The sequence below is a fragment of the Mustela erminea genome, chromosome 6 (genome assembly GCF_009829155.1).
Source record: "Mustela erminea isolate mMusErm1 chromosome 6, mMusErm1.Pri, whole genome shotgun sequence".
Lineage (NCBI taxonomy): Eukaryota > Metazoa > Chordata > Mammalia > Carnivora > Mustelidae > Mustela > Mustela erminea.
In genome coordinates, this window is record NC_045619.1 from 63,820,632 (window position 1) to 63,846,503 (window position 25,872).

At 39.3% G+C, this 25,872-nt stretch overlaps 1 protein-coding gene, 1 long non-coding RNA gene and 1 pseudogene across 5 annotated transcripts in view; 2 read left to right on the forward strand and 1 right to left on the reverse strand.

Annotated features, from left to right (window-relative positions):
* Window positions 1–14,033, forward strand: part of DENND5B (DENN domain containing 5B) — a 197,682-nt gene extending 183,649 nt beyond the window's left edge. For all 4 annotated transcript variants that reach the window (XM_032347512.1, XM_032347514.1, XM_032347515.1 and 1 more), the window contains 5 exons: window positions 331–518; window positions 5,801–5,883; window positions 6,095–6,221; window positions 8,016–8,190; window positions 11,181–14,033. In XM_032347512.1, coding sequence (XP_032203403.1) covers window positions 331–518; window positions 5,801–5,883; window positions 6,095–6,221; window positions 8,016–8,190; window positions 11,181–11,364 — 757 coding nt within the window. In that variant the 3' untranslated portion in view covers window positions 11,365–14,033. The remainder of the gene's footprint in view (window positions 1–330; window positions 519–5,800; window positions 5,884–6,094; window positions 6,222–8,015; window positions 8,191–11,180) is intronic.
* Window positions 14,034–21,466: 7,433 nt separating this feature from the next.
* LOC116593361 lies at window positions 21,467–22,714 on the reverse strand. The gene is made up of 2 exons (XR_004286874.1): window positions 22,685–22,714; window positions 21,467–21,637 (listed from the first exon to the last, which is right to left on the reverse strand). It is a non-coding gene; the product is annotated as an uncharacterized LOC116593361 (long non-coding RNA).
* Window positions 22,715–23,811: 1,097 nt separating this feature from the next.
* On the forward strand, window positions 23,812–25,539 carry LOC116593501 (annotated as a pseudogene).
* The last annotated feature ends 333 nt before the right edge of the window (window positions 25,540–25,872 follow it).

The following is a 25,872-nucleotide window of genomic DNA, read 5'->3' on the forward strand; positions in this document are numbered from 1 at the left end:
CAATTTCTGGCTATATAAGAGAGAATGTCTTTATTCTTCAGAGATTCATACTGAAGTGTTTTTAGGGGTAAAATGTCCTGATGTGTGCAATGTACTGTAAAATACTTCCAACATAAAATAAAAACAAAGCATATGGCAAAACATAAAGAATATGGGTGTCTGTTATACAATTCTCTCTACTTTTCTGTATGTTTGAAATTTTAAAATTAAATTTAAAATACAACCCATAGGCACTAAAATGATGGGCTTCACCCATGGTGCCATTTTAAAAATTCTGATTAAAACTAGTGAAGTACTGGTGATGGAGAAGTTGTTTTTCTGACCTATAAGGTTCCCATGCGGGCGGTGGTTGGGGAAAGGCATTGATGATGGAAGCCTGGAGAGAATCCTTATTGGGGAATTGATGACCTCGGTGGCAGATGAGGATCTGGTAAAGCAGTGTCGGACTCCACCCCAGCAGAAATCCCCCACCTCGGCTCGGAGACTGAGCATCACTTCACTGACAGGAAAAACCACCAGTAAGTACCATCACTGATTGTTAAATTTGCAGTATGCCTCAGATGTTGCAGACATCATGGGGCCATTTCACAGGGAACATACATTAATGAAATGTGGCAAGATTAAAAAGAAGAAAGTGGAGGAAAATTAATTTGGGCAAACAGAATTTGAAAGAGCAAGGAGAGAGGAAAGGGAAAAAATAAGGTAAGAATTAACAAATAATTAAAAACCTGAAGAATTTAGATATTAAAGTCAAATAAAAACTGCATGTTCTGTTTTAATTAAGCTATGGAAATGTGACTAAGTAATATTTTGACTGAAACTTAAAGGAGGAAAGGTACCTGGCTGGCTCAGTTAGTAGAGCATGAGACTCTTGATATTGGGGTTATGCGTTCAAGCCCCATGTTGTGGGGTAGATTATACTTCTAAAAAAAAAGGGGGGGGCTGTTTGGGTGGCTCAGTGGATTAAGCCTCTGCCTTCGGCTCAGGTCATGATCTCAGAGTCCTAGGATCCCTAGGATCGAGCTCCGCATCAGCAGGGAGCCTGCTTCCCCCTCTCTCTCTGCCTGCCTCTCTGCCTACTTGTGATCTCTCTCTGTCAAATAAATAAATAAAATTTTTTTTTAAATAAAATAAATAAAAATTCCTCTCCAGGGGCACCTGGGTGGCTCAGTTAGTTAAGCAGCTGCCTTAGGCTCAGGTCATGATCCTGGAGTCCCAGGACTGAGTCCCACATTAGGCTCCCTGCACAGCGGGGAGTCTCCTTCTCCCTCTGACCTCTATCCTCTCGTGCTCTCTCTCTGTCTCTCTCAAATAAATAGAAAATCTAAAAATTCCTGTCCCTACGCCTGTGTTCCTACAGAAGTAATAAAATACTATAGAGGAGTGACTTCTATGGATAGGATGCTGTATTTACATGCCATTTTTAATACTACCATAAACTTCCAATTTATGTTAATATGGTCTTTAGTAGGCTGAATAATGTCTCCCGAGAGTATTAGATCCTAATCCCAGAATCAGTAAATGTTACTTTATTTGGAAAAAAGATCTTTGTAAATGTGATTGACTTAAGGATTTTGGGATGGGCAGATTACCCTGGATTATCTAGGTAGGCCCTAAATGCAGTCACCCATATTCTTAAAAGAGGGAGGCAGAAATTGGAGTGATGCAGCCACAAGCCGGAGAATGCCAGCAGCTGACAGAAGCTTGAAGAGGTGAGGAGTGTGTTCTTCCTTTGAGCCTCAGAGCTGCCCTGATTTCTGCCCGGCGATAATTTCTGATTCCTGGCACTCTGGAGCAATGAGTGAATAGATGTATGTTGTTTTAAGTCATCAACTTTGTGATAATCTATTACAGGAGCCACAGAAAACTAAAACAGAGGCAGTATGATTTAGTGAAAAATTACAGAAGTTTATCATGGAAGTGGTTTTATTTCAGCCATAGACAATAAAGCCATAAGTAGAATATAACAGAACCTGAGAGGTCTTCAGTTTACCAACAAAGAGCTTTCTTTAAATATCTTTAGTCCCCGTCCATTTATTAGCACATGGCAGTATATTAACTATTAGATATAGCCTAAAAATTCTCCTTACTCTTTTTTTTTTTTAAGATTTTATTTATTTCTTTGACAGAGCACAAGTAGGCAGAGTGATAGGCAGAGAGATGGGGAGAAGCAGGCTCCCAGCTGAGCAGGGAGTCCTGGGATCATGACCTGAGCTGAAAGCAGAGGCTTAACCAACTGAACCACCCAGCACCCCCCCCATTCTTTCTCAAAATATTCCCCTGATTCATAATTCCTTGTTGCCTTCAGAATTAGACTTCACATACTTACTAGATAAGCTAAAATTATAAAGACTGATAATACCAAATGTTGGTGAGGATGGAGAGCAGTGGAATGCTCAGAGGAATGTTAGTAGGAATGACAAAGGAAAAACAGTTTGGTACTTTATTCTAAAGACATGCACACCTTTAGCATACACTTGACACAGAATCCCACTCTTCAGTATTTACTCAAGAGAAATGAACATGTGGAGCTACACTAATACTTGCAGTCCTATGTTCATAGGAGCTTCATTCATAACAGTCAAAATAGAAATAATCCAGTATCTACCAGCTGGTGATCAGATAAGGAGAATGTGCTGTATCTATTCAGTGGCATAGTACTCAGCGGTATCTAAAAATGAACAAACTACTGATGTATCTAACAATATGGGTGACTCTCAGAAGCATTATGCTAAAGTAAAAGAGAACAGACACAAAAGACTAAATGTTCTATGATTCCATCTAGACCAAATTCTAGAAAAGGCAGTATAATAATGATAGAAAGCAGAGCTTCAGTTGCCAGGAGTTGAGAGTTAGGGAAGGGGATTGACTGAAAAGGGACACAGGGGAACTTTTGGGGTTGATAGGAATTTTCTGCATTATGATTGCGGTAGTTTTGTGACTATACATCTCTCTGAGCTCATCAAATTGTACACTTAAAATTGGTGAACTTATTGTATGTTATCCTAAACTGACTTAGAAGACTGACTTAAGGGGGCACCTGGGTGGCTTAGTTGGTTAAGCATCTGCATTCCAGTCAGGTCATGATCCCAGAGCCCTGGGATCAAGCCCTGCATCTAGCTCCCTGCTCAGGTAGGAGCTGGTGTCTCTCTCTCCCTCTGCCACTCCTTCTGCTTGTGCTCTCTCACTCTCTGTGTTATCAAATAAATAAATTTTTTTTTAAAAAGACATAAAAGGGGGCGCCTGGGTGGCTCAGTGGGTTAAAGCCTCTGCCTTCGGCTCAGGTCATGATCCCATGGTCCTGGGATGGAGCCCCGCATCGGGCTCTCTGCTCAGCAGGGAGCCTGCTTCCTCCTCTGTCTCTCCCTGCCTCTCTGCCTACCTGGGATCTCTGTCTGTCAAATAAATAAATAAAATCTTTTAAAAAAAAATAAAAAATAAAAATAAAAAAGACATAAAAGATTTTAGCCCAGTCCATCCAAATTATTAGAACTTCTAAAACAGTCCCAGTTTATTTGGATATTACTGTTTTAGGAGGCCTTACTCCCTACTTTGGTCATATTCTTTCCTTACTCAATAGGTAGAAATTGTTAAATAACCTGAAATTCAGAGATGGGTGATTGGCATTTTCTCACAGTGTGTGCAAGGTGATATTTAGAGAACTAAAAGCTTTAAATCAGTTTTAAAATACTTCTGATTAGAGGCTCCTGGCTAGCTCAGTTGGTAAAGCATGAGACTCTTGATCTTGGGGTTGTAAGTTTGAGCCCAATGTTGGGTGTAGAGATTACTTAATTTTTTTTTCTAAGAGTTTATTTATTTGACAGACAGAGATCACAAGTATAGAGATTACTTAAAAAAATAAAATCTTTAAAAATAAATAAAATAGGGGTGCCTGGGTGGCTCAGTGGGTTAAGCCTCTACCTTCAGCTCGGGTCATGATCTCAGGGTCCTGGGATCGAGTCCCGCATCAGGCTCTCTGCTCAGTGGGGAGACTGGGCTTCCTCCTCTCTCTCTCTCTCTCTCTGCCTGCCTCTCTGCCTACCTGTGATCTCTCGCTGTCAAATAAATAAAATCTTTTAAAAAATTAAAAAGTAAATAAAATACGACTGATTAGTACAGTGCTATTTTAGAATGAATAAAAGTTTTCAAAATAAGTCTTCATATTTACTTTTTTTAAAATATTGTATTTTTTTCATTTGAGACAGAGAAATACAGAGAGAGAGCGTGCGCGCATAAGTGGGGCAGACAGAGAAACAGACTGTCCACTGAGCAGGGAGCCTGATGTGGGACTTGATCCCAGAACCATGGGATCATGACCTGAGCTGAAGGCAGGCACTTAACCAACTGAGCGACCCAGGTGTCCCAAGATCATCATGTTTAAAAAAATAAAATATTCAGGGTTGCCTGACTGGCTTAGTTGGTAGAGCATATGACTCTTGATCTGAGGGTCATGATTTTGAACCCCACATTGGACATAGGGATTACTGGGAAAAAAAATGAATATTTAAAAAATATATTCAGAGAAAGGAAAAAAATAACTAGCAGCTGAAGAAGCCACAGTATCAGTCCTTCAATCATTAGAGGTTCCCATTTTAACAATTTTTATGCATTGGTGTGGAAAAAAATTACTTGAGTTTTACCTGGAGAATGTTTTATGCAAGAAATCCTCCAGAAGTACGAATTCAAAGATTCTAAAACACTAGAATGTGTAGCGTGTCCTTTACAATATGACATATAAATTAAATAGTTCATCTCCATAAGACATTATCAAAAATTAAATTTTTTCTCTTATTACCTACCTACTTCTATCCCTAGAATCTGTTTACCATCTTTTTTTTTTTTTTTTTAAACATTTTTGGGTTTTGGGAGGCAAAGGCAGTTTAGATGCCAATCAAGCAATCCACCACAGTCTCCCCCAAGAACAAGGCCCTAAGCATGTGGGGGGGGGGGTCATGCAAATGAAGCAGTGCTCAGATGGACTGAGTATCAGAAAAGGAAGCAGTTCTGGGCTTTGACTGCTGCAGCATACCAGGCATCATCCCTTTCTTTTCTTTTCTTTTTTTTTAAAGATTTTATTTATTTATTTGACAGAGGTCACAAGTAGGCAGAAAGGCAGGCAGAGAGAGAGGAAGGGAAGCAGGCTCCCCGCAGAGCCCGATGTGGGGCTCAGTCCCAGCACCCTGGGATCATGACCTGAGCTGAAGGCAGAGGCTTTAACCCACTGAGCCACCCAGATGCCCCCATCCCTTTATTTTCAACACAATAGCAAAAACACAGATTTCAGGTTAGCCCTTCAGAGCTTCACAAACCTGGGTGTGTGCCCACTAATGGACTCAGAGGTAGATAGGATAAGGGGGTACCTGTGAGTGATGCTGTGAGTCTTTCCCACCTCACTCCTCAGATCCAGGGGTTTGCTAGCTCTTTGTGACAGGTACCATGCCAGATGATTTATACCTGTAATATCTCATTCACCTTTCCCAGTGACCCATAAGGTGTATATTTTCCCTGTTTTAAGGCTGAGGAAATTCAGAGTCAGAGGAAGTTAGACATCTAACTAAGGTTATAGATTGCAAGTGGTAAGGTTGGAATTTGAATCTAAGGATCTCTTGGATTCTTTTCCTTTGTGCCAAGATGCCTCCCACTTAGCTGAACTGGCCTGAGGCAAATTTCACAGGGGTCCTGACAAGCCAGCCTACTGTGGTGAAGTGTTTTCCTGTCTGGTGGATACAAGCGATACCCCATAGTACTTTAGTTTATTTCCCTTGCATGAGAATTCAGCCACTGTTCATTATTTTTTCAGAACCCAATGCTGGACAGATCCAAGAAGGAATTGGAGAAGCTGTGAATAATATTGTGAAACATTTTCATAAACCTGAAAAAGAGGTATGATCTGTAAAACTTAATATGTAGGATTTTAAAGCCATTTTTATACATGATACATAAGGCAGTAGAGGGTACGTTAGTTTTTATTTGTAAGCTTTCTGAGAGCTACAAAAACATGCTTCATAGCTGTTCTCAGCACCTATTTCTCTAGCATTTTCTTAAACATAGAAGCAGCAGATTATTCTTTGGCACTGTGTGTTTTGCTCCACAGAGAGGAAGCCTCACGGTGTTGCTGTGTGGAGAAAATGGACTGGTTGTGGCACTTGAACAAGTCTTTCATCATGGATTCAAATCTGCCCGCATCTTCCACAAGAATGTCTTCATCTGGGATTTCATAGGTAAGTTAAAGCAGGTATATGTTATTATAAGGTCATTGAAATGTTTCTTACAAAACTCAAAGACCCCAGAGTTTAAGCAAATAAGGGGTAGTAACAAGGGAGTACATTTTTTAAAATAAATATCAAATTAGCACTATCTTTTCATTCATCCAACAAGTATTTATGGTGTCCATAATATTCCAGACACTATTCTAGATGCTCAAGATCTACATCAAGGGGCACCTGGCTGTCTCAGTCAGTAGAGCATGGGACTCTTGATCTCAGGGTCATGAGTTCAAGCCTCACATTGGGCATAGAGCTTACGTTTTAAAAAAAAAAAAAAAAAAGATATACATCAAGAGATAAGTAAAACACAAAAATTCCTATGGTTGACGTACTTAGATTCTGGTGGGGGCAGGAACCCAGACAATACACAAAAACATAACAAGTATGCAGCTTATCTAGTATGTTATAAAGCTATGTTTGATGTGGAAAAAAATAGAGCAGAGTGACAGGACATGGAGTGGAGGGTACTCTTCTAAGTGGGGACGCTTTGTGGACAAGGTGATATTTGATCAAAGACTAAGGAAGTGAGGAATCGAGCCATGTGACTGTCTGGGAGAAGAATACTGCTAGCTGAGAGCATTGCCACGGAGAGGCCCCAAGCTCGGAGTACCCTTGGCCTTTTCATAGAATGGCAAGACTAATGTGACTGGGCCAGAGTGAGGGAGACAGAAAGTAAGAGGATACTGGGGAGAGAGGGCTGTTTATTGCCAGAGTCAGGTGTTTCAGGGCCATCTAGGCCATTGGAACAACTTTGGTCTTTATCATGATTGAAATAGGAAGTCATTGGAAGGCTTTGAGCCAAGGAGTGGGTGACATAATATACCTTCTGCTTTAGAAGGATTACTCTAACTTTATGCTGTCCAGTATGGTAACCACTAGCTACTTGTGGCTATTTAAATTTAAACCGATTTAATGTAAATTAAATTTAAAATTTACTTCCTTAGTCATACGTACCTTACCTAGGAGCTACTAAGTTGAACCTACAGCTACAGAACATTTCATTCATCACAGAAAATTCTGTTGGGAGTGTGCTGCTGTAGCTTGCTAAATAAGCTTTGTAATCTGTATTTTGGTATGTAGTTCTTCTAGAATTCCCAGCTTTTTTTAAAGGGATGATTAATCATTTTTTGTCTTGTAAATATAGTCTAGATGAAGTAGTTGATTTTATCCAACTTAGAATTTTTAGACAAAGAAGAGGTTAACAGAGCTAGGCCTCCAGGAGTGATTTTTTTTTTTCTTTTCTTTTGGAATGCCTAGAATCTTAAGCTCCTATTTCTAATACGTGTATACATATCCCTTCCTTAGAGTTCCTGAATCAGTTCTATATCAAGGATTTTGTTGTGAAGTGTTAGTCAGCCATTTTGTAACAGAACAGAGGGTACCATTTCAGTGGCTCCTAAATATTTACTGGTTACTCATAGAAGGTTCTAGCCTTGACAGAGGGAGTCTGGTTTTCTGTTTGTTTGTTTCCAAATTCCATTGCTTGAAGGTATTCTAAAGAGAGTAAACTTTCTACCCTTCTGGAGTGCAGTCTAGATTAGGAAATAAACTGCTGGGAGTATATTGTTCCACTGTGAAATATGGACCTCTGAAATTCATCTTGAAACCAGTGATAAAATAATGATTTTGGTTTCTGGACTGGCTATAATACAAAGCATCATTAGTGTTTCCAGAATAAACTAAATGATATTCTTTCTGTACATGAAGTATTAATGTGTATTGTGATTTGATTCTGACTTCTTTCCCCAGAGAAAGCAGTTGCTTATTTTGAAACCACTGACCAGATTCTAGACAATGAAGATGATGTCCTTATTCAGAAATCATCCTGCAAAACCTTTTGCCACTATGTAAATGCTATTAATACTGCACCCAGGAACATTGGGAAGGACGGCAAATTTCAGATTTTAGTTTGCCTTGGAACACGGTAAAAAGCCAATTCTTAACTTTCACTATCTTTGTTACATGTTGAACAAGAGTCCAGAAGCAATTATACCAGATCATGCCCCTTCCAGCGCTCTCCTATGGGCCTCTTTCATTCCTGATTTTATGATGAGACTATCTTTATTGGGTACTTGATATATGTTGCCACGATGCTAAGTACATTACATTCATTATCTCATTTAATCCTCCTGTCACTTCACTACTACACTACATGAAGTAGCAACTGGTACCCTCATTGTGTAGATGAGAAAACAGAAAATAGATGAGGCATAACTAAGTTAACCAACTTTCCCAAGGTCACACAGTTAGAAAAAATCAGAGCCAAGATTCATACCCAGTCTCATTCAAGAGCCCATACTTTCAACCATTACATTACTTGGGCTCCGAAGTTGGGCAGGTGGGTAAAAGGTAGTTTGATAGGGAATTTGACACACCACCACATACATGCACATATATTTACAGTATACCACCATATTGCTTTAAATTTGATAACATTGTAGAATTCATACTATATAAATAATTCTTTTTTCTATATAAATAATTCTTAACTATATAAAGTCTTCTCTTTTTTTTTTTTTTTTTTTTTTTTTTAAGATTTTGACCCAGAACCCTGAGATCATGACCTGAGCCGAAGGCAGAGGCCTTAACCCACTGAGCCACCCAGGTGCCCCATAAAGTCTTCTCTTTAAGACAGTTTCCTACCCTGGTATTTTTTGAAAATGACACATAAGAGCTGTACAATCCATTAATTTTAAAACAGCTATCAGAATTATACGAAATAAAACACATAGACCTTTAGAATAAGCTTTTTTTTTTTTTTAATGATTTTTTTATTTAAGAGTACAGGGGAGGGGCAGAGGGTGAGGGAGAGAGAATTTCAGACTACCCGCTGAGGGCAGAGCCTAACACAGGGCTAAGTCTCACAACCCTGAGATCATGACCTGAGCCAAGATCAAGTGTCAGACGCTCAATGGACTGAGCCACCCAGGCGCCCCAAGAATAAGATTTTTTTTAAGTTACTTGTGCAGTGTTTGTTATTTTCTACCACCCCAACAAGAGATTCAGCATGCCTAGTTATGGCTGCTCTTGTCAGGAAAGGCATATTGTGGGGTGCCTGGCTGGCTCAGAAGAGCATGCGACTCTTGATCTCAGGGTTTATAAATTCAAGCCCCACGTTGGGTGTAGAGATTACTACAAAAATTAACTTTAAAAGAAAAAGAAGGGGGACGCCTGGGTGGCTCAGTTGGTTAAGCCGCTGCCTTTGGCTCAGGTCACGATCCCAGTATCCTGGGATCAAGTCCCACATTGGGCTCCTTGCTCAGCGGGAGCCTGCTTCTCTGTCTGCCTCTGCCTGCCACTCTGTCTGCCTGTGCTCACTCTGACAAATAAATAAATAAAATCTTTTTAAAAAAAAAAAGGGCACCTGGGTGGTCAGTGGGTTAAAGCCTCTGCCTTCAGCTCAGGTCATGATCTCAGGGTTCTGGGATCAAGCCCCACATCAGGCTCTCTGCTCAGCGGGGAGCCTACTTCCCCCTTTCCTCTCTCTGCCTGCCTCTCTGCCTACTTGTGACCTCTGTCAAATAAATAAATATCTTAAAAAAAAAAAAAAAAAGAGGAGGGGCTCCTGAGTGGCTCAGTCAATTAAGCATCTGCCTTTGGCTAGGGTCATGATCCAAGGGTCCGGGGATGGAGCCCCAAGTTGGGCTCCCTGCACAGCGGGAAGTCTGCTTCTGTCTCTCTCTCTCTCTCCTTCCCTTGCTCGTGGTCTTTATCTTTATCTCTCTCTCTCAAAGAAATAAATAAAATCTTATAAATTAATTAATTAAGAGGAAAGAAAGGCATATTGAGAGATGCTTAGTAAGAACATTTTAGATACTTAGTGACAGATAACTAATGTCTGAGTTTAATCAGTACACACTGAAGGTTGGGCCCCTGGGTGGCTCAGTTGGTTAAGCAAATGCCTTTGGCTCATTCATGATCCTGGATCCCAGTCCTGTATCTGGCTCCCTGCTCAGTGGGGAGTCTGCTGCTCTCTCTGACCCTCCCTCCTCTCTTCTGCTTTCTCTCATTCTCTCTCTCTCTCAAAAAAAAAAAAAAAAACACCTGCAGGTTGAGATGTCCTCCTGAAACAACTGGTTCACAGAACTAAGTTCTGTATTCTTAATAAGTGGGGCCAGTTTCACCTATATTTTTAAAATTCCTTTTGAGTGGGGCGCCTGCGTGGCTCAGTGGGTTAAGCCTCTGCCTTCGGCTCGGGTCATAGTCTCTGGGTCCTGGGATCGAGCCCCGCATGGGGCTCTCTGCTCAGCGGGGAGCCTGCTCTCCCCTCTCTCTGCCTACCTCACTGCCTATTTGTGATTTCTGTCTGTCAAATAAATAAATAAAATCTTAAAAAAAAAATTCCTTTTGAGCATGATCCTTATCTTCTTTTATATCTATGCTGTTTTGATTAATTAGACCAGTGCCTCCCTGCTTTTGGTTTATAAAATCTACTTAACCTTTTTCTGCTTTGATTTTATTTCTTACCTTGTTATGTTGTATTCGTTTTTTTTAAAATGTTAGTCCCAACTATTTAATGTAGTGTTTGTTCCCAAAGAGTCAGTATACTTTGGCATGCCTTGCCACAGATGTCTGAGTAACAACCCTGTAAAAAAAAAAGATACAAAATGACATTCTGCCTCTTTTTAAAAGTGTTCAGAGTACAGAATCCCTTTAATATGGGTAAGTCCTTAAGGCCAATTTGTCCAGACTTACTTTTACAATCTCTTACGTTTTCCCTTTAGCTGACACTGTCTCTTTACTGTATCTTTTTAACCAGCAAATTCCTGACTTTGGTTTCCTCTCTGCTGACCTCAGAACATGGATCGTTTTGCTCTGTCCAGCCCCACACCTTCCTGCTGAAAGCTCTAGCATTTGTATTGTTCTGTAGCAAGGTCAGCAGGGCTCAGGACTTCTTTCTCTTTGAATCTCTAGGGATCGCCTGCTCCCACAGTGGATCCCACTCTTAGCCGAGTGTCCTGCTATTACCCGAATGTACGAGGAGAGCGCCCTCCTGCGTGACCGCATGACTGTCAACTCTCTCATCCGCATTCTGCAGACCATTCAGGACTTCACCATAGTCTTGGAAGGATCACTCATCAAAGGAGTGGATGTGTAACCAACGTGACTAGAAACTCTCAGTCCAGACCCCTTGTTCCCGAACCTTCCCCAGCTATGGGGACTGATTTGGACTTGTCTGACAAGATAGTGAGTCACTGCTGGGGCAACACACTGTATTCCCCAATTTGAACAATCCTCACACTACAGACAAGGGAAAATGCTGTATTGTAGTTCATTTGAACCTGGAATTTAGTATAAAATAGAGTATTTTCATGTGTTAGATGTGTGTAAATATGCTATCTTCTTTAAGAAATTATATTACTCTAATAAGATACTTTTCTTAGATTAAATATTCCTGTGATTTAAAATAAGTTGCTTAACCGCATTGGGAGTTGGGGAGGGGAAGAGTGGTGCTAGCCAGGAAGAAGCCAGTAAACATGTAATTACAGTGCAACCGAGTCGGGCCTTTTTTTTCCCTCCAGGTATTACAAAGGATCCCAGAATGCATTGTTATGTCGTAGCCATCTGTCCTGGTGTGTCCGAGTCTTTGTATTGTGAAAGTGAACAGCTTTACCTACTGTACGTGACAGTCCACACTTAAATGTTTTTTTTAAGTTACAAATGGTTTCATACATTTGAATTGAGTCACTTTTCCAGTCTTTTGGAAAAATTTTTCCATCCGCACAAGCTAAAGATATGATTCAAATATTTTAAATACTGGACCCCAGGAGCTTGGCTGAACTGGAAAGAGAACACACAAAGCCCTGAGAAGTATGTTAAATTGTAGGATTATAACTTCTTTACACTTTGGAAAGATTAGCCTAGACTAACTTCATTCTTCACATTTTTATTCTTGTTATGTGAGGTACTTTGCAGAGATGTGAATTTCAAAGTGTTGGTCTCAGAGTTCTAAGAACTGCAAACAGCAGTTTGATTCTGTACTTAAAATTTGGCCATCTAATCCCTGCAGCAGTTCCTTACCTCAAGGATTATCTCAAACCCTCTCTTTGTTAGGTTCCAGTCCCCACTCCCCTCCCCTCTTCCTGAGCCCATCCCCCTTCTCAGGAAATGGAAGGAATGTCTAAGAAGGAGGAGGGCTCTGTGTAACTTGGAATGTTTTTGTGAAAGTATTTGTTGACGAAGATAATGCAAATAACAGAGGGAAAGAGCAAGAATGAACCCTTTCTGGGTGTTTCAGGGCAAGTTTTTATGTTCCTTTTTTAAGAAAGGGTAATAATATAAAACAACTGGCCTGGAGAAGGTAAAAGCTAGGGCCGCACAGACTGACAAAAATGGAAGCAGAATGAGAGGCAACAGTTTTGAAAGACCAAACATTGTGAGTAGCTTTCCAGCTTGGGATTTTATAAGGAAGTTAAATAAATGTGGTGTTAGCTAGTTACCTTGAGTCTTCACTTAAGGTAGGTCCTGTAACTAATTAGGAATTTGCATACTGTTAGCAGTGAAATTGCCTCACAGAGCTCTGAGTTTTATCCCCAGTTGTGGCTGAGAAGCAAAGCCATGGCCTCTCAGGACCCTTGTACAATCTTGAGGGTCCTGGGCTTTAGCCAACAGTATTGTTTCCCTTATTTCCTGGAGGAAGAAATTAAACAAACAAGTGCTTCACTCCCTTTATCAAACACTGTATTCAACTGGGGTGACTAAGGCACAAACCCTTTTAATCTGTGACTTAGTACTTGAGGAGCACCAGGGGAGCTGAAGGCAGCATTTAGAAACCCAGGGAAGGGCTTCAGAAAGATGATTCTGGGTGACCTGGGCACACAGGAGATGTGTTCCCTGAGGCCAAGGGCTGTCTGCCTTGGTGTAGCTCTTCAAGGACCTAGAAGGTCTTTCATGGGAGGTATCCAGAACCTACTTCACACGGGGTTCTTGTGTTGCAGTGATTAAAGACCACAGAATGATGAGTGTAGCGTTTTATTCCTGTACCTTTCTTAGAAGGCCATCATTCTGGCACACTCTGGGCAGCTGAGAGATGACTTACGTGAGCATGCTAGCATTGAGCCATCATTTTGTAGATGGGAACACTTGAGGATCAGAGGGTTTAAATACTTAACCCCACAGCTGGTCAGTGACAAAACAGAGTCTAGAGCTCATGTCTTTTATTACACCAAGGCTGTGTGAGACTGAGCACCAAGGAGGCATTCATATTAATAGTCTTTCTACCCCTGGATCTTTATCCATCCACCTAAACAGATAGGAAATAACTGTTAACATTCATTTATAATAATCATTTATAAGGATTAATTTAACATTCATTTTAACACATGGTTCTCAAGTGGTAGAGAATTACATCCGTTACAAAAACCGGGAGCAAAATTGGATTTGGGGCCTGTGAATAAAGCTATTACTTTAAAAAGTAGTACCCCCCAAAAGAGTTATACCTAAAGTCTTATCCCACTTTGTGTAGTATGACCACAACAATGGAAGTGACCAATTTCAAAAGAGATAATCACACCAGAACTGACCCCTCCTCTAGAATGCTGGAGCCTTTAAATTGATCACCTGGGGAGCCCATATAGTTATTCCAGTGACAACAACCATGTCTCATACATGTGGGGACCTCCTTGCAAGCTGCTTGAATGGCCTACAGCCCATTCTTCTGACTATTGCCAGTTATGGTAAATCTTGACTTTTTTTTTTTTTTTAATCTTGGCATTTTAAAAGAAATTTAGTATTTGCAAACAAAAAGTCCTTAGGAACCGAGTTGATGAATAAAAATGATGTTTAAGCAGAGTTTGAGGTCACAAAAGAAACAGTTTTAAAGAAATAAGACTTACAGTTCTTATGTGGCTTATAGCTGCTAATACCAGAATATTTTGAGCAGGACAGTAGCAGAACCCTTAGAATAAGTTGTTATAGCTGGCTTTTGGAAGGACCATACCCAGTGAGAGGTATCCTTTTTGCTGTATTAATTTTTTTAATTAGTATATTGCTTCATAATCATACCTTAGAGTTTAAGTAAAAATCAATTTTGTAATTGACTTTTTTTCTTCAAAATAAACCAAAAATAATGCCTGGAATTACAATTAGTATTTTCAAATAACGATAGCTTGAGAAGAAATTGTTTTAAAATGAAATTGCCAAAAGTATTACCTCTTGAAACATCTAATTTCCAAGCGTTTTTCAAATGCCCGGAAACTCCGAATCTCAGCCTTTCTGACACAGTGGCAGCACACTGTTGTTGCTACTGTGTGTGAGCCCAGTTAGCAGTGCCCTGGGTCGGGCTCATTAGCTCCTTAAAACTGCCTGAGGCTTGGTGTGGGGTGTGGAGTAGCTTAAAGTGGAGGGTAGGGTGTGGAATAGCTTAAAGTGGGATTCTAGTTGTTGTGAAATAGGGCTACAGAGAACAAACGTTCCTCCTCTTCCCCTCTCCCACTGGGAGCAAGAGTTTGATACAAGAAACCTGAAACATGCAAAAGTTTGCAGTTTCCCTCTAAAATTTATTTTCAGTGTTTCACACATTTTTGAACCTTTGTAACCCTGTGGTATTTACTTTAACATGCCTTTTTAAAAAGTCGTTTTCATGAACTTCTGTCACACTACATGAATGATATAGGGGAAATAACTGAATTGCTTGTATTTCCTTTTTTGGGAATAAAGCACTGTTATATGTAAATGTAATGAAAGAGAGGTAGAGACAATACTTAACGGTTTGTGTGTAGTATATGTTGACACCTCTAAGATATTTTGAAACATGAGGCAACAGATGAGGATCTCAGATCCCCAGGGAAATATTTATTTGACATCATTGAGAATGTAGCTCTTAATTGAAATACCTTCTTTCTGCTAAGACTTAAGATTTTTCAGTGGGTTTTCATTTTGAGAATTTTATTTTTCTCTCTGAGGTTTACCATAACTGTCCTTTTCACCATGTTGAAAGGACAATCTGAAACTTTGCAATTTATATTTCAGTATTAACACACCTTCGTTGATTGTGAATGGAGTCTCGAGCTCCTCTCTACTTTAGTGAATCCTGTTTCCAAGTCATCAGCTTCTTTTGAAGCCCCTGTTCCTTACATAAGTATTTGTTACTTATTTAGCTTAAAGGGAGACGGAAAAAATAATAAACGTCTAGGTCCCTTATTTCTATTTAAATACATTTATAAATCTGTTGAATTTCCAAGCTTTTTTGAAGACTGCTGATGATGTGATCAGAGGAATGCAAGAAACTCATCCTCCCAGATCTTCCCTGAGATGATCATCCTCTCAAGGACAGAAACAAGATTAGCTCCAGAAATGTATCACATTGAACAGTTGACAGCAGAGTCAAAAAAAATACATATTGAAAAGTTTCTCTTCATTTGAAGGAACCCAGGGCATCCTTGGGTTATGTAGGAGAGAATCACACTTCATCCGGTTTCCCAAATGGATTTGTGTGTAGCTCCGGGTCTATTCCAAACCAAATCTTGTTGACAGTAGAGAGGAGTTCCTGTTGTCAATCAAATGAGGGTGTTAAACATAGACAAAATCTTCTGTGTTACACTTGAACCTTGAACCTGTATAAATGTACCCAGTGTATCTTTTTAAACAGTGAACATTTCTGCATTTAAATTATATTGTGTTTCTTTATATTGTTGACAGTGCATCAGAACTGGATTTTTTTTTTCCCTCATCTGAACATAATATAAAATTTAAAGAGTATTGTGATATCAAGCACTTTAACATACATATCAGAGAAACTGACGTGGGTTTTTCAGGTTTTGGAGTACATTTAAATATGACTTTTCATGCTTTGTTCTTTACAAATAAAACTGTGGGATTGATACTTTGTTTTGCTTGGTTATTACAGAATCTTAATACTGAGCAGCAAGGGACTTCAGAAAGTAGAGAGATAAACCAAAACCATTATGTAGTAAAAATACAGCCTGCTCAGCACCTGGCTATCCAGAAGAGGTTTAAAAAATATTTTTTTGAACCTATCTCATATCATACAGAAAAATCAATTCTTGATCTAATAGTCTGATTAAAAAAGGAAAAACAAGTTTTAGAAGGAAATACAGAATGTATTTATGAACTTGGGAAAGGAAAGTATTTCTTACAACAATCAAAAATAACTAGCATTATAGTCTACAGTAAAAATAGAAAACTAAGATTCATTGACTACCCACTATAGGCATTACCTAAATTGTTGCATTGTTATGGGCACATAGCATTTTATTTTATTTTATTTTATTTTATTTTTATTTTATTTTTGCAAATAGCATTTTAAACACACATCAAATTCCTGCTGTAACAGAATTTATATTCTTTTTTTTTAAAATTTATATTCTAATGGAGGAGTTACACAGTAAACAGAAGTAATACACATTGTAGTTAGATAATAAGATACAAGCAAAGAAGAGATGGAAAGTGTGATTGAGGCCGCTTGGAGGGGGACTGCAGTTGTTGAATGGCTTAGCCAGAGAAGGCCTCACTGAAAATGGAGTTTCGCTAACTGAGATTGGAAAAAGTGTAGGAGAAACAAGTTTGGAGGATCAACATCAAGAGCTTACTTTTGGGGGCACCTGGGTGGCTCAGTTGGTTAAACATCCAACTATTGATTTCTGCTCAGGTCATGATCTTGGGTGGTGAGATCAAAGCTCTGTGCCCCTCCCCATGTGCTGTCTCCTTCTCTCTCAAATAAATAAATCTTTTTGGGGGGGTAAGATTTTATTTTTTTTGAGAGAGAGCAAACAGGTTGGTGGGAGGAAGTGTGTGCAGAAGGAGAAGCAGACTCCCTTCTGAGCAGGAAGCCCAATGCAGGGCTCTATCACAGGACCTCAGAATCATGACTTGAGCTGAAGGCAGATGCTTAGCCAACTGAGCCACCCAGGCACCCCTATAAATAAATAAATCTTAAAAAAATAAAAAGCTTACTTTTGAACCTAAGTTTGTAATACCTGTTAAACATCCAAGTAGAGAAGCTTAGTAGATACTTGCACATATAGATTAGGAATTCAGGGCAGAACAATGGTGTATTTGTCAGGGTTCGGTCAAAAGTCAGAAACCACACAGCTATTTGAAGAAGGGTGATTGACTGATTGATTTTTGAGTAAGCTCTGTGCTAACTGTGGGGTTTGAACTTGTGACCTTGAGATGGAGAGTTTTATTCTCTACCAGCTGAGCCAGCCAGGTGCCCCAAAAGGGGTGGTTTAATGTAAAATATGAGAGTTCTCTAGAGAAATAGAACCAAGAGGTCCTCTGTGTGTGTGTGTGTGTGTGTGTGTGTGTGTGTGTGTGTACATAGATTTTAAGGAATTGGCTCATGTAATTGTAGAGATTTGGTAAATCCAAAATCTGTAGGGTAGGCTAGCAAGCTAGACACCCTGGGAAGAGTTGTAGTTCAAGTCCAAAGGCAGTCCGCTGGCAGAATTCTTTCTTACTCAGAGGAGGTCCGTCCATATTCTATTTAGGCCTTCAACTGATTTGATGGGGCCCACCCACATTATGAAGAATAACCTGCTTTACTTGAAGGCTACCAATGTAAAGCTTAATTTCATCCAAAAAACATTTTCACAAACATTTTTTTTTAATTTCTTTTTAAAGATTTTGTTTATCTTTGTGACAGAGAGAGTGCGCAAGTAGAGGGAGAATCAGGTTTCCTGCTGAGCAAGGAGCCCAATGCAGGGCTTGATCCCAGGACCCTGGGATCACAACCTGAGCCGAAGACAGACATTTCACCAACCGAGCCACCCAGGCTTCCCTCACAGAAACCTTTAGAATAATGTTTGATTAAATACCTGACCACCATGGCCCAGCTAGATGGATACATAACTAATTTGATCATCACAAACTATAACAAGAAATTAGAACAGTGGAGAATTTGGTGCTAAGCACTAAAAAGAACTCAAAAATATAAGAATTTAAAAAAAAAAAAAAAGGAGCATCTATATAAGCAGCGACTAACGCTAGGCCTGAGGCCAGACAAAACTAAAATACCACCTTTCTGTCAGGCCGAGAGCCAGATTTTGTTGGGGCACAACCATAGCCCATCAGATGTCAAAAATGTTTATTAAAACGCCGTACCAGTAGCACTTACGAATCTACCCTAGGTTCCAGAGAAGCATGCATGGGGAGGTACCATATCCCAGAACTCAGTAGGATGCCGTCCATGGAGAAGTGCTGTACCAGTAAGACTCATTGAAGAGCCACCCAAGGGAATGCTATATGAGGTTAGCTGCTGAGCACCTGAGAGGCCAGGACCTCCTGCTGCAGGAGCTTGCAGAAGGGAGCACAGCAGAACCAGAAAGAGAAGCTCTTTCTTCCAGTGCATTCTGCTGACAAAGGTGAACATTGTGCCAGCTGGCAAAGGAGAAATGTTTACAAAAGGGTCTAGCTTCATTATTGCAGAACAGGCAATAAAGGGTAGATTTGGAGCTGAGAGGCAATAAACTGATAACTGTCCCAGTTCCTGATACTCAGTTACAGAGGAAACAAAGGAGGGGAGAAGGAAAATGCAGAAAGAAAGATGAGACAATAAAGCAAGTATCTCCAAACTTTATGGTGCAGTGCTTTAAAGCAGATATTGTCTGCCATGTCTATTTGAACTTGATCCAGATATTTCTATACAATTTTCATCACTATCCTTTAAAATAGTAACTTTTAAAAATACTGATTAACTGCAGTTAAAAGGTTAGGAGGCCTTTGCAGTTTAAGGGAAATACGACCACAGGGGTAACAATGAAGGTGATGAGAAGTTTTGGGTACTGGGTAAATCTTGAAACTAAAGCCAAGAACTTCCTGATAGATTGAATGTGGGCCATGAGCAAAAGTAAAGTCAGGAATGACTTTTGATCTTGGCCTGAACGACTGGAAGGATGAAGCTAGAATTTCTGTTAAACTAGATGAGTATGGATCAGGGGAGAACAGGCTTTGGAGACAAGTCAGAAGTTCAAGTTTGGACATAATAAATTTCAAATATTAAATATCCAAGTGAAAATGGTGAGCAGGAAATTGAATGAGTCTGGAGTTTGTGAACAATTGGACTTCAGGTATAAATTTGGGAGTGCCAGCATACATAGATGGAATTTAATGTCCTAAAACTGGATGAGAACATAAAGGGAATGAGTTATTAAATAATCTCCCAAAACATCCCTTTTAATTCCATGATATGGATGTGGTATGACATTGTGTGACATTTAGATTTACCTCCCAATTTTTCACTATTCTAAGAAATGCTATGATGAAGAACATCTGTATTTCCCAATGTTTCACTATTCTGAATACCATAATGAACAAAAATCCTTGCTTTGTGAAAAATTACCATTTTTGTAGGTCAAAGGCAAATGTAGACAACTTTATATGATTCAACCTAATATTTGTGATACTTCTTTTGGTTCTTTATCCTGATGTGTTATAATTTGATTAAATAGATACTGTAACCTAGATGGAGCAATTAATCTCTCGGCTGCAAAATCTAAAAATAAATCACTCTAGTTTGAGCTACCATGTGAGGCCAGATGTTTCCTAAACTCCGGTAAAACATAATCCTGAGGTTTCTCTTTTACCTATGCATAACTTGTGTTCTTAAATGACCCCAAAACTTTTCCTGGGTTTCTCATATTAACATCCTATTCAGAAATAACAGAGTTTTAAAATACATGAAATAAAAAGTAATGGAATCAATGAGAAAGAAACAAAGTCCCAAGTGTAATAGGAAAAGCACTCCTTGGGCGCCTGGGTAGCTCAGTGCATTAAGCCTCTGCCTTTGGCTCAGGTCATGATCTCAGGGTCCTGGGATCAAGTCCTGCATGGGGCTCTCTGCTTGGCAGGGAGCTTGCTTCCTCCTCTCTCTACCTGCCTCTCTGCCTACTTGTGATCTCTTTCAAATAAATAAAATCTTTAAAAAAAAAAAAAGCACTCCTTTCTCAATAATTGAAAGAGCAAATAAATAGGAAGTCAGTAGAGACATTGAGGACTTGGACAATACTGTCAACCAACTTAACCAGATTGACATTTACAGAACATTTTCACCAACAGCAAGACACAAATTCCCTCCAAGTACACAAAGAACACTTAACCAAAACTGACAATATTTGGGGCCATAAAACATGTATCAATAAATTTAACAAGATTCAAATTGTGTATAGTATGTTTTCTGGCCACAAGGGTCAAAAAAATGAATCAAAAGTAAAAGCAAAAAGAGTATCTAAAACAGATTTTAAAGAGAGATTAATAGCGCTGAACACCTACTTAGAAAAAGTGTTTTGGGCTCAGTAGGTCAAGTGTCTTGATTTTGGCTCAGGTCATAATCTGAGGATTTTGAGATCAAGGCCAAATTGGGCTCCTCACTGGGTGTGGAGCCTGCTTAAGATTCTCTCACTCTGCCTCTGCCCCTTCCTTCTCCATTTCTCTTTCACTCTCTCAAAAAAAGAAAGAAAGAAAGATAGAAAGAGAAAAATTTGTCTATGATACATATATAACATGTTAACTAACCTATGTTAATTAGAAACTGCTTAGAAACTAAAAAAACAAACAAGACAAATTAATAATAAAGATTAGAGCAGAAATCAATGAATTAGAAAACAGGAAAAGAAAAATCAATGAAGCCAGAAGGTGATTGAGAAAACAATAAAATTGATAAACCTGTAACCAGACTGAGTAGAGAAAAAAGAAAAAGAACACAAATTGCCAATATCAGGAATGATAGACTTGACATAAATACAGATCCTACAGATATTTTTTAAAAATCACAAGGGAAAAAAAATCATAAGGGATTAACATGAACAACTTTTGGGCTATAAATTCTACAATTTATATGAAATGGAAAAGTTTCTTAAAGACATCAACTACCAAAGCTCACTTGAGAAGAAATAGATAACCTGAATAGCCCATGTCTATTAAAGAAATTGAATTTGTTATTCCATTTGAATTGAATAGTTAGACTTCTCAACAAGACGATCCCAGGCCTAGATAACTTCAGTGGTGGTCCTGGAATTGAGCCCCATATGAGGCTCTCTGCTCAGCAGGGAGCCTGCTTCCCCTCCTCTCTCTGCCTGCCTCTCTGCCTACTTGTGATCTCTGTCTGTCAAATAAATAAATAAAATCTTTAAAAAAATGTTTTTAGAAAAAAATAATGAAAATACTACACAAACTCTTCCAGAAAATTGATGAAATATGTGTTAATTTGCTAAAGCTTCTGTAATAAAGTACGACAGACTAGGTGGCTTAAACAACCGAAATTTATTTTCTCACAATTCTGGAGGCTACAAATCTGAGATTAATGTGTTAGCAGTGGTTTCTCCTGAGGTCTCTCTCCTTAGCTTGTAGATGATCATCATCTGTGTCTTCACATTGTCTTCTTTCTTCTGTGCATGTCTGTTACCTAATTTTCTCTTATAAAGACACCAGTTAATATTAGATTGAAGTCCACCCTAATGATCTCATTTTAACTTAATTACCTCTTTAAAGACCTTATCTCCAAATATAATCATTCCTAGGTACTAGGGGTCAGGGCTTCAATATATAAAATTTGAGAGGACACAATTCAACCCATAACAAGGTAATAACTTCCCAACTAATTCCATGAGCCAGCATTATCCTAATACTTTTACCAACCAAAGAAATTACAAGAAAAGAAAAATATAGATCAACAACTGTCATGAACATAGATGTAAAAATTCTTTCTTTTTTTTTAAAGGTTTTTATTTATTTATTTGACAGAGAGAGATCGCAAGTAGGCAGAGAGGCAGGCAGAGAGGAAGGGAAGCAGGCTCCCCGCCGAGCAGAGAACCCGACTCGGGGCTCGATCCCAGGACCCCAAGATCATGACCCGAGCCAAAGGCAGAGGCTTTAACCCACTGAGCCACCCAGGCGCCCCTAGATGTAAAAATTCTTAACAAAATGTTATCAATTCAAATCTGGTGATAAAAATGGGGCGCCTGGGTGGCTCAGTGGGTTAAAGCCTCTGCCTTCAGCTCAGGTCATGATCCCTGTGTCCTGAGATCGAGCCTCCCGTCGGGCTCTCTGCTCAGCAGGGAGCCTGCTTCCTCCTTTCTGCCTGCCTCTCTGCCTACTTGTAATCTCTGTCTGTCAAATAAATAAATAAAATCTTTTTAAAAAAATCTGGTGATAAAAATATGTCTTAACTAATTGGGCTGTATCAAGGAAAGTAAGGTATTTGATATTCAAAAATTAAAAATCAAGCAATGTAATTCACCACATTTACAGACCAAAAAATAAAAGCAAATTATATGCACATCCCCATAGATATGAAAAAAATGTTTGACAAATTCTAGCATTTATTTATGATTTAGGAAAAAAATAAACTCAGCAAATTTCTTCACCTTAAATATACTATGTTCATGGGTCAGAAAATGCTAATGGGCATCTATAAAACACCTATAGCTAAACACCTATAGCTAAAGGCAAAGATGGGGTACCTGGGTGGCTCAGTTGTTCAGTGTCTGCCTTCGGCTGGGGTCATGGTCCCGGGGTCTTGGGATCGAATCCCACATCGGCCTCTCTGCTCCGCGGGAAGCCTGCTTCTCCCTCTCCCACTTCCTCTGCTGTGTCTCTCTCTGTCAAATAAATAAATAAAATCTTAAAAAAAAAAAAAAAAACCAAGGCAAAGATCTCCAGTCTTAACACGTCAACTCTGTACTAGTTTCTAGCCAGTGCAATGAGAAAAAGAAAAAGCTTCAACTTTAGAAAGGAAGAAGTAAAACTGTCTATTTACAAATGACATGATTGCCCACGTAGAAAATCCTATGGATTTTACTAAAAAGTTACTAAAACTAAATGAGTTCAGCAAGGTTGCAGGACACAACGTTAATGTACAAAAATCAGTTGTACTTCTATATGCAATAGTGTTACAAATCTGAAATACTTGGGAATAAGTCTGACCAAAAAATGTTTAAGATCTACTCACTGAAAACTACTGAGGGAAATTAAAGAGGCCCTAAATACATGGAAAGATATGGTGTGAAGGAAAAAAAAAAAGATAATGGTGGGTTCATAGGTTAGAACAGTCAATATTATTAAGAAGTCAGTTCTCCTGAAATTGATCTATAGCGCCAAAGCAATCCCATCCAAAATCCTAAGTCTTTTTTGTGGAAATTAACAAATTAATTCTAAAATTTACTTTGAAGAAAAGAGACAAATTTGGAAGACTATATTAAACTGATTTCAATACTTATAATAAAACTACAGTAATTAATTCAGTGTGGGGGAAAATTGAGGTAGATGAATAGATCAATTGAACAGAATAGAAAGTTTGGTAACAGACCCACACATATATGGTCAATTGCTTCAGGGAAGTTGCAAGGGCAATTAAATGGCAAAAAGAATAGCCTTTTCAGTGAATGTTTACACGCAACAGAAATGAAGTTCAATCCACAATTACACCATATACAAAAATTAACTCAAATGCATCACAGAGGGTTCACAGCTCTTTGCTTTCCTGCTAGTGTGCTCCTTCAGAGTCATTGCTGATTCACAGAGCTTGAAGGATACATTGGCTTTTTGTTTCAACAAAACTTAAAACTTAGAAACAAAACAATGTAACAGTATGGTTAAAGGTAATTTTGAAAAAGTTCTCAGCAAGGAGGTGACTAAGTTCAACCGGCCAGAGAACAAACAGAGATACTACTTTGTTAAACAGTTAGTGGGTCAGGTGCCTGGGTGGCTCTGTGGGTTAAGTCTCTGCCTGCAGCTCAGGTCATGATCTCAGGGTCCTGAAATCAAGTCCTGCATCAGGCTCTCTGCTCAGCAAGGGGCCTGCTTCTCCCCCATCTCTCTCTGCCTGCCTCTCTGTCTACTTGTGATCTCTGTCAAATAAATAAAATCTTAAAAAATTAAAAAAAAAAAAGTTAGTTGGGGCACCTGGGTGGCTCAGTGGGTTAAGGCTCTGCCTTTGGCTCGGGTCATGATCTCAGGGTCCTGGGATCAAGCCCCGCATCGGGCTCTCTGCTCAGCAGGGAGCCTGCTTCCCCCTCTCTCTCTGCCTGCTTCTCTGCCTACTTGTGATCTCTGTCAAATAAATAAATAAAATCTTTAAGAAAAAAAAAAAAAGTTAGTGGATCAACATCAGCCTCAGAAGGTTGCAGATTTGGGCTTTAGGGTTTTAGTGATGCCACATTTAGATGGACACTAAAATTCTATTGTTGGATTGAACATGTTAGAGTTGATATTATTGCTGCCAATTCCCTACAATGGGAAGGAACTAAATTGACTCCAACAATGGGGGAACAGTGGGGGATTATCTAGCTCCTCCGGACCTAGAGTTGACTATGATCGTGTGTCGTTGCTCTGCTATTCAGAAAGACTCGTTTGCTTAGATTTGACTTGATAACATATATTGAATTGATAGAACACTTAGATCCTGGATATCTGGCCAAATTTCCTGAAGTCATATTTGGGTACTTTTCTCCAGGTATGGTTGTCAACAGCACACCAAACTCTGAATTCAATCCCATTTCCGCCTTCAACCTTTAGATATCCAGATGACAAATCTGAGTGGAACAGAATGCAGTTTCAGACATAGCCAGTCTCTACAGTGACTCTGTCAAGTTTACCAGTGTGGGCGCTCCACCAGCAAGAGCTGAGCATGCTGGATACTGTACCCAGTTAGGGGTCTTCCAGAAAAACATAGCAAAGGCAACTGATTTGTGCATTTCAGAGCTCCAGGAACATGTTTATAAAGCTGTTTTTACAACCTCATACCCAAGTTTACAGCAAAAAGAGTACCTCCAGCTTGTTCTGAGTGTTGACATGTTAAAAGAAGTCAACTTTATGAAACTCAGGTTTCTCCTGGATCCAAAGAAAAAGGAAAGTGGCCGAGTGGTACCAGAAAGCGCAGATTAACCCTCACGGAAGCTCAAAGAGCCCATACAAAGCAGCCCCTCAAAACTTACAGTGTGGGAAAGAAGTTCTCTGTACCCCCTAAGAAAGACTCACTGGTTATCCAGAGGTGAACTGCCCAGTGGAGAGCATGGAAAAGCTGAGAACACTGCTTGCTGAAGCAATTCGACTGAACAGGTATCAGACCGCAGTGCAGGCGGACTTGATTACCATACATGAAACCTCCTTGGGTCTTCATGATAGGCTCATGTAGACAACTTTGTGTAGTCTAAGTTAGGCAACTTAGTTTTGCACTTCTCTAACCTTGTTCTTATTTTTCATATGCTTTTGCGGGGTGATGGAGGGTTCATAATGTGCTTGTTCATGTTTCTGTTAGACCCATGTTGAATGTGACTTTAAAAAATTTTAAAGCAAATTGGATTATCAAAAATTTTTCCCAGGAAAAATTTGGGGGGGGGGAGTGAATAAAAGATATAAATGTAAATCCTATGTAAAATATAAAACCTTAAAAGAAAACAAAGGTAAATGGCCTTGGGTAAGGCAAAGATTTCTTAGATATGACAATAAAAGATACAGTCCATAAAAGAAAAAACTGATAAACTGGACTTCATAAAAATTAATGTATGCTCTTCTTTTTTTCAAGTTTGAGATGTTTTTTAAACAATGTAAAACTGCAACATAGCACATCAAGATGACTTTGAGCATTCAGACGGGAAATAGTTCTTGGTTAAGCAGGAAATTGTACAAATGACTTCTGGAAGACCTTCAT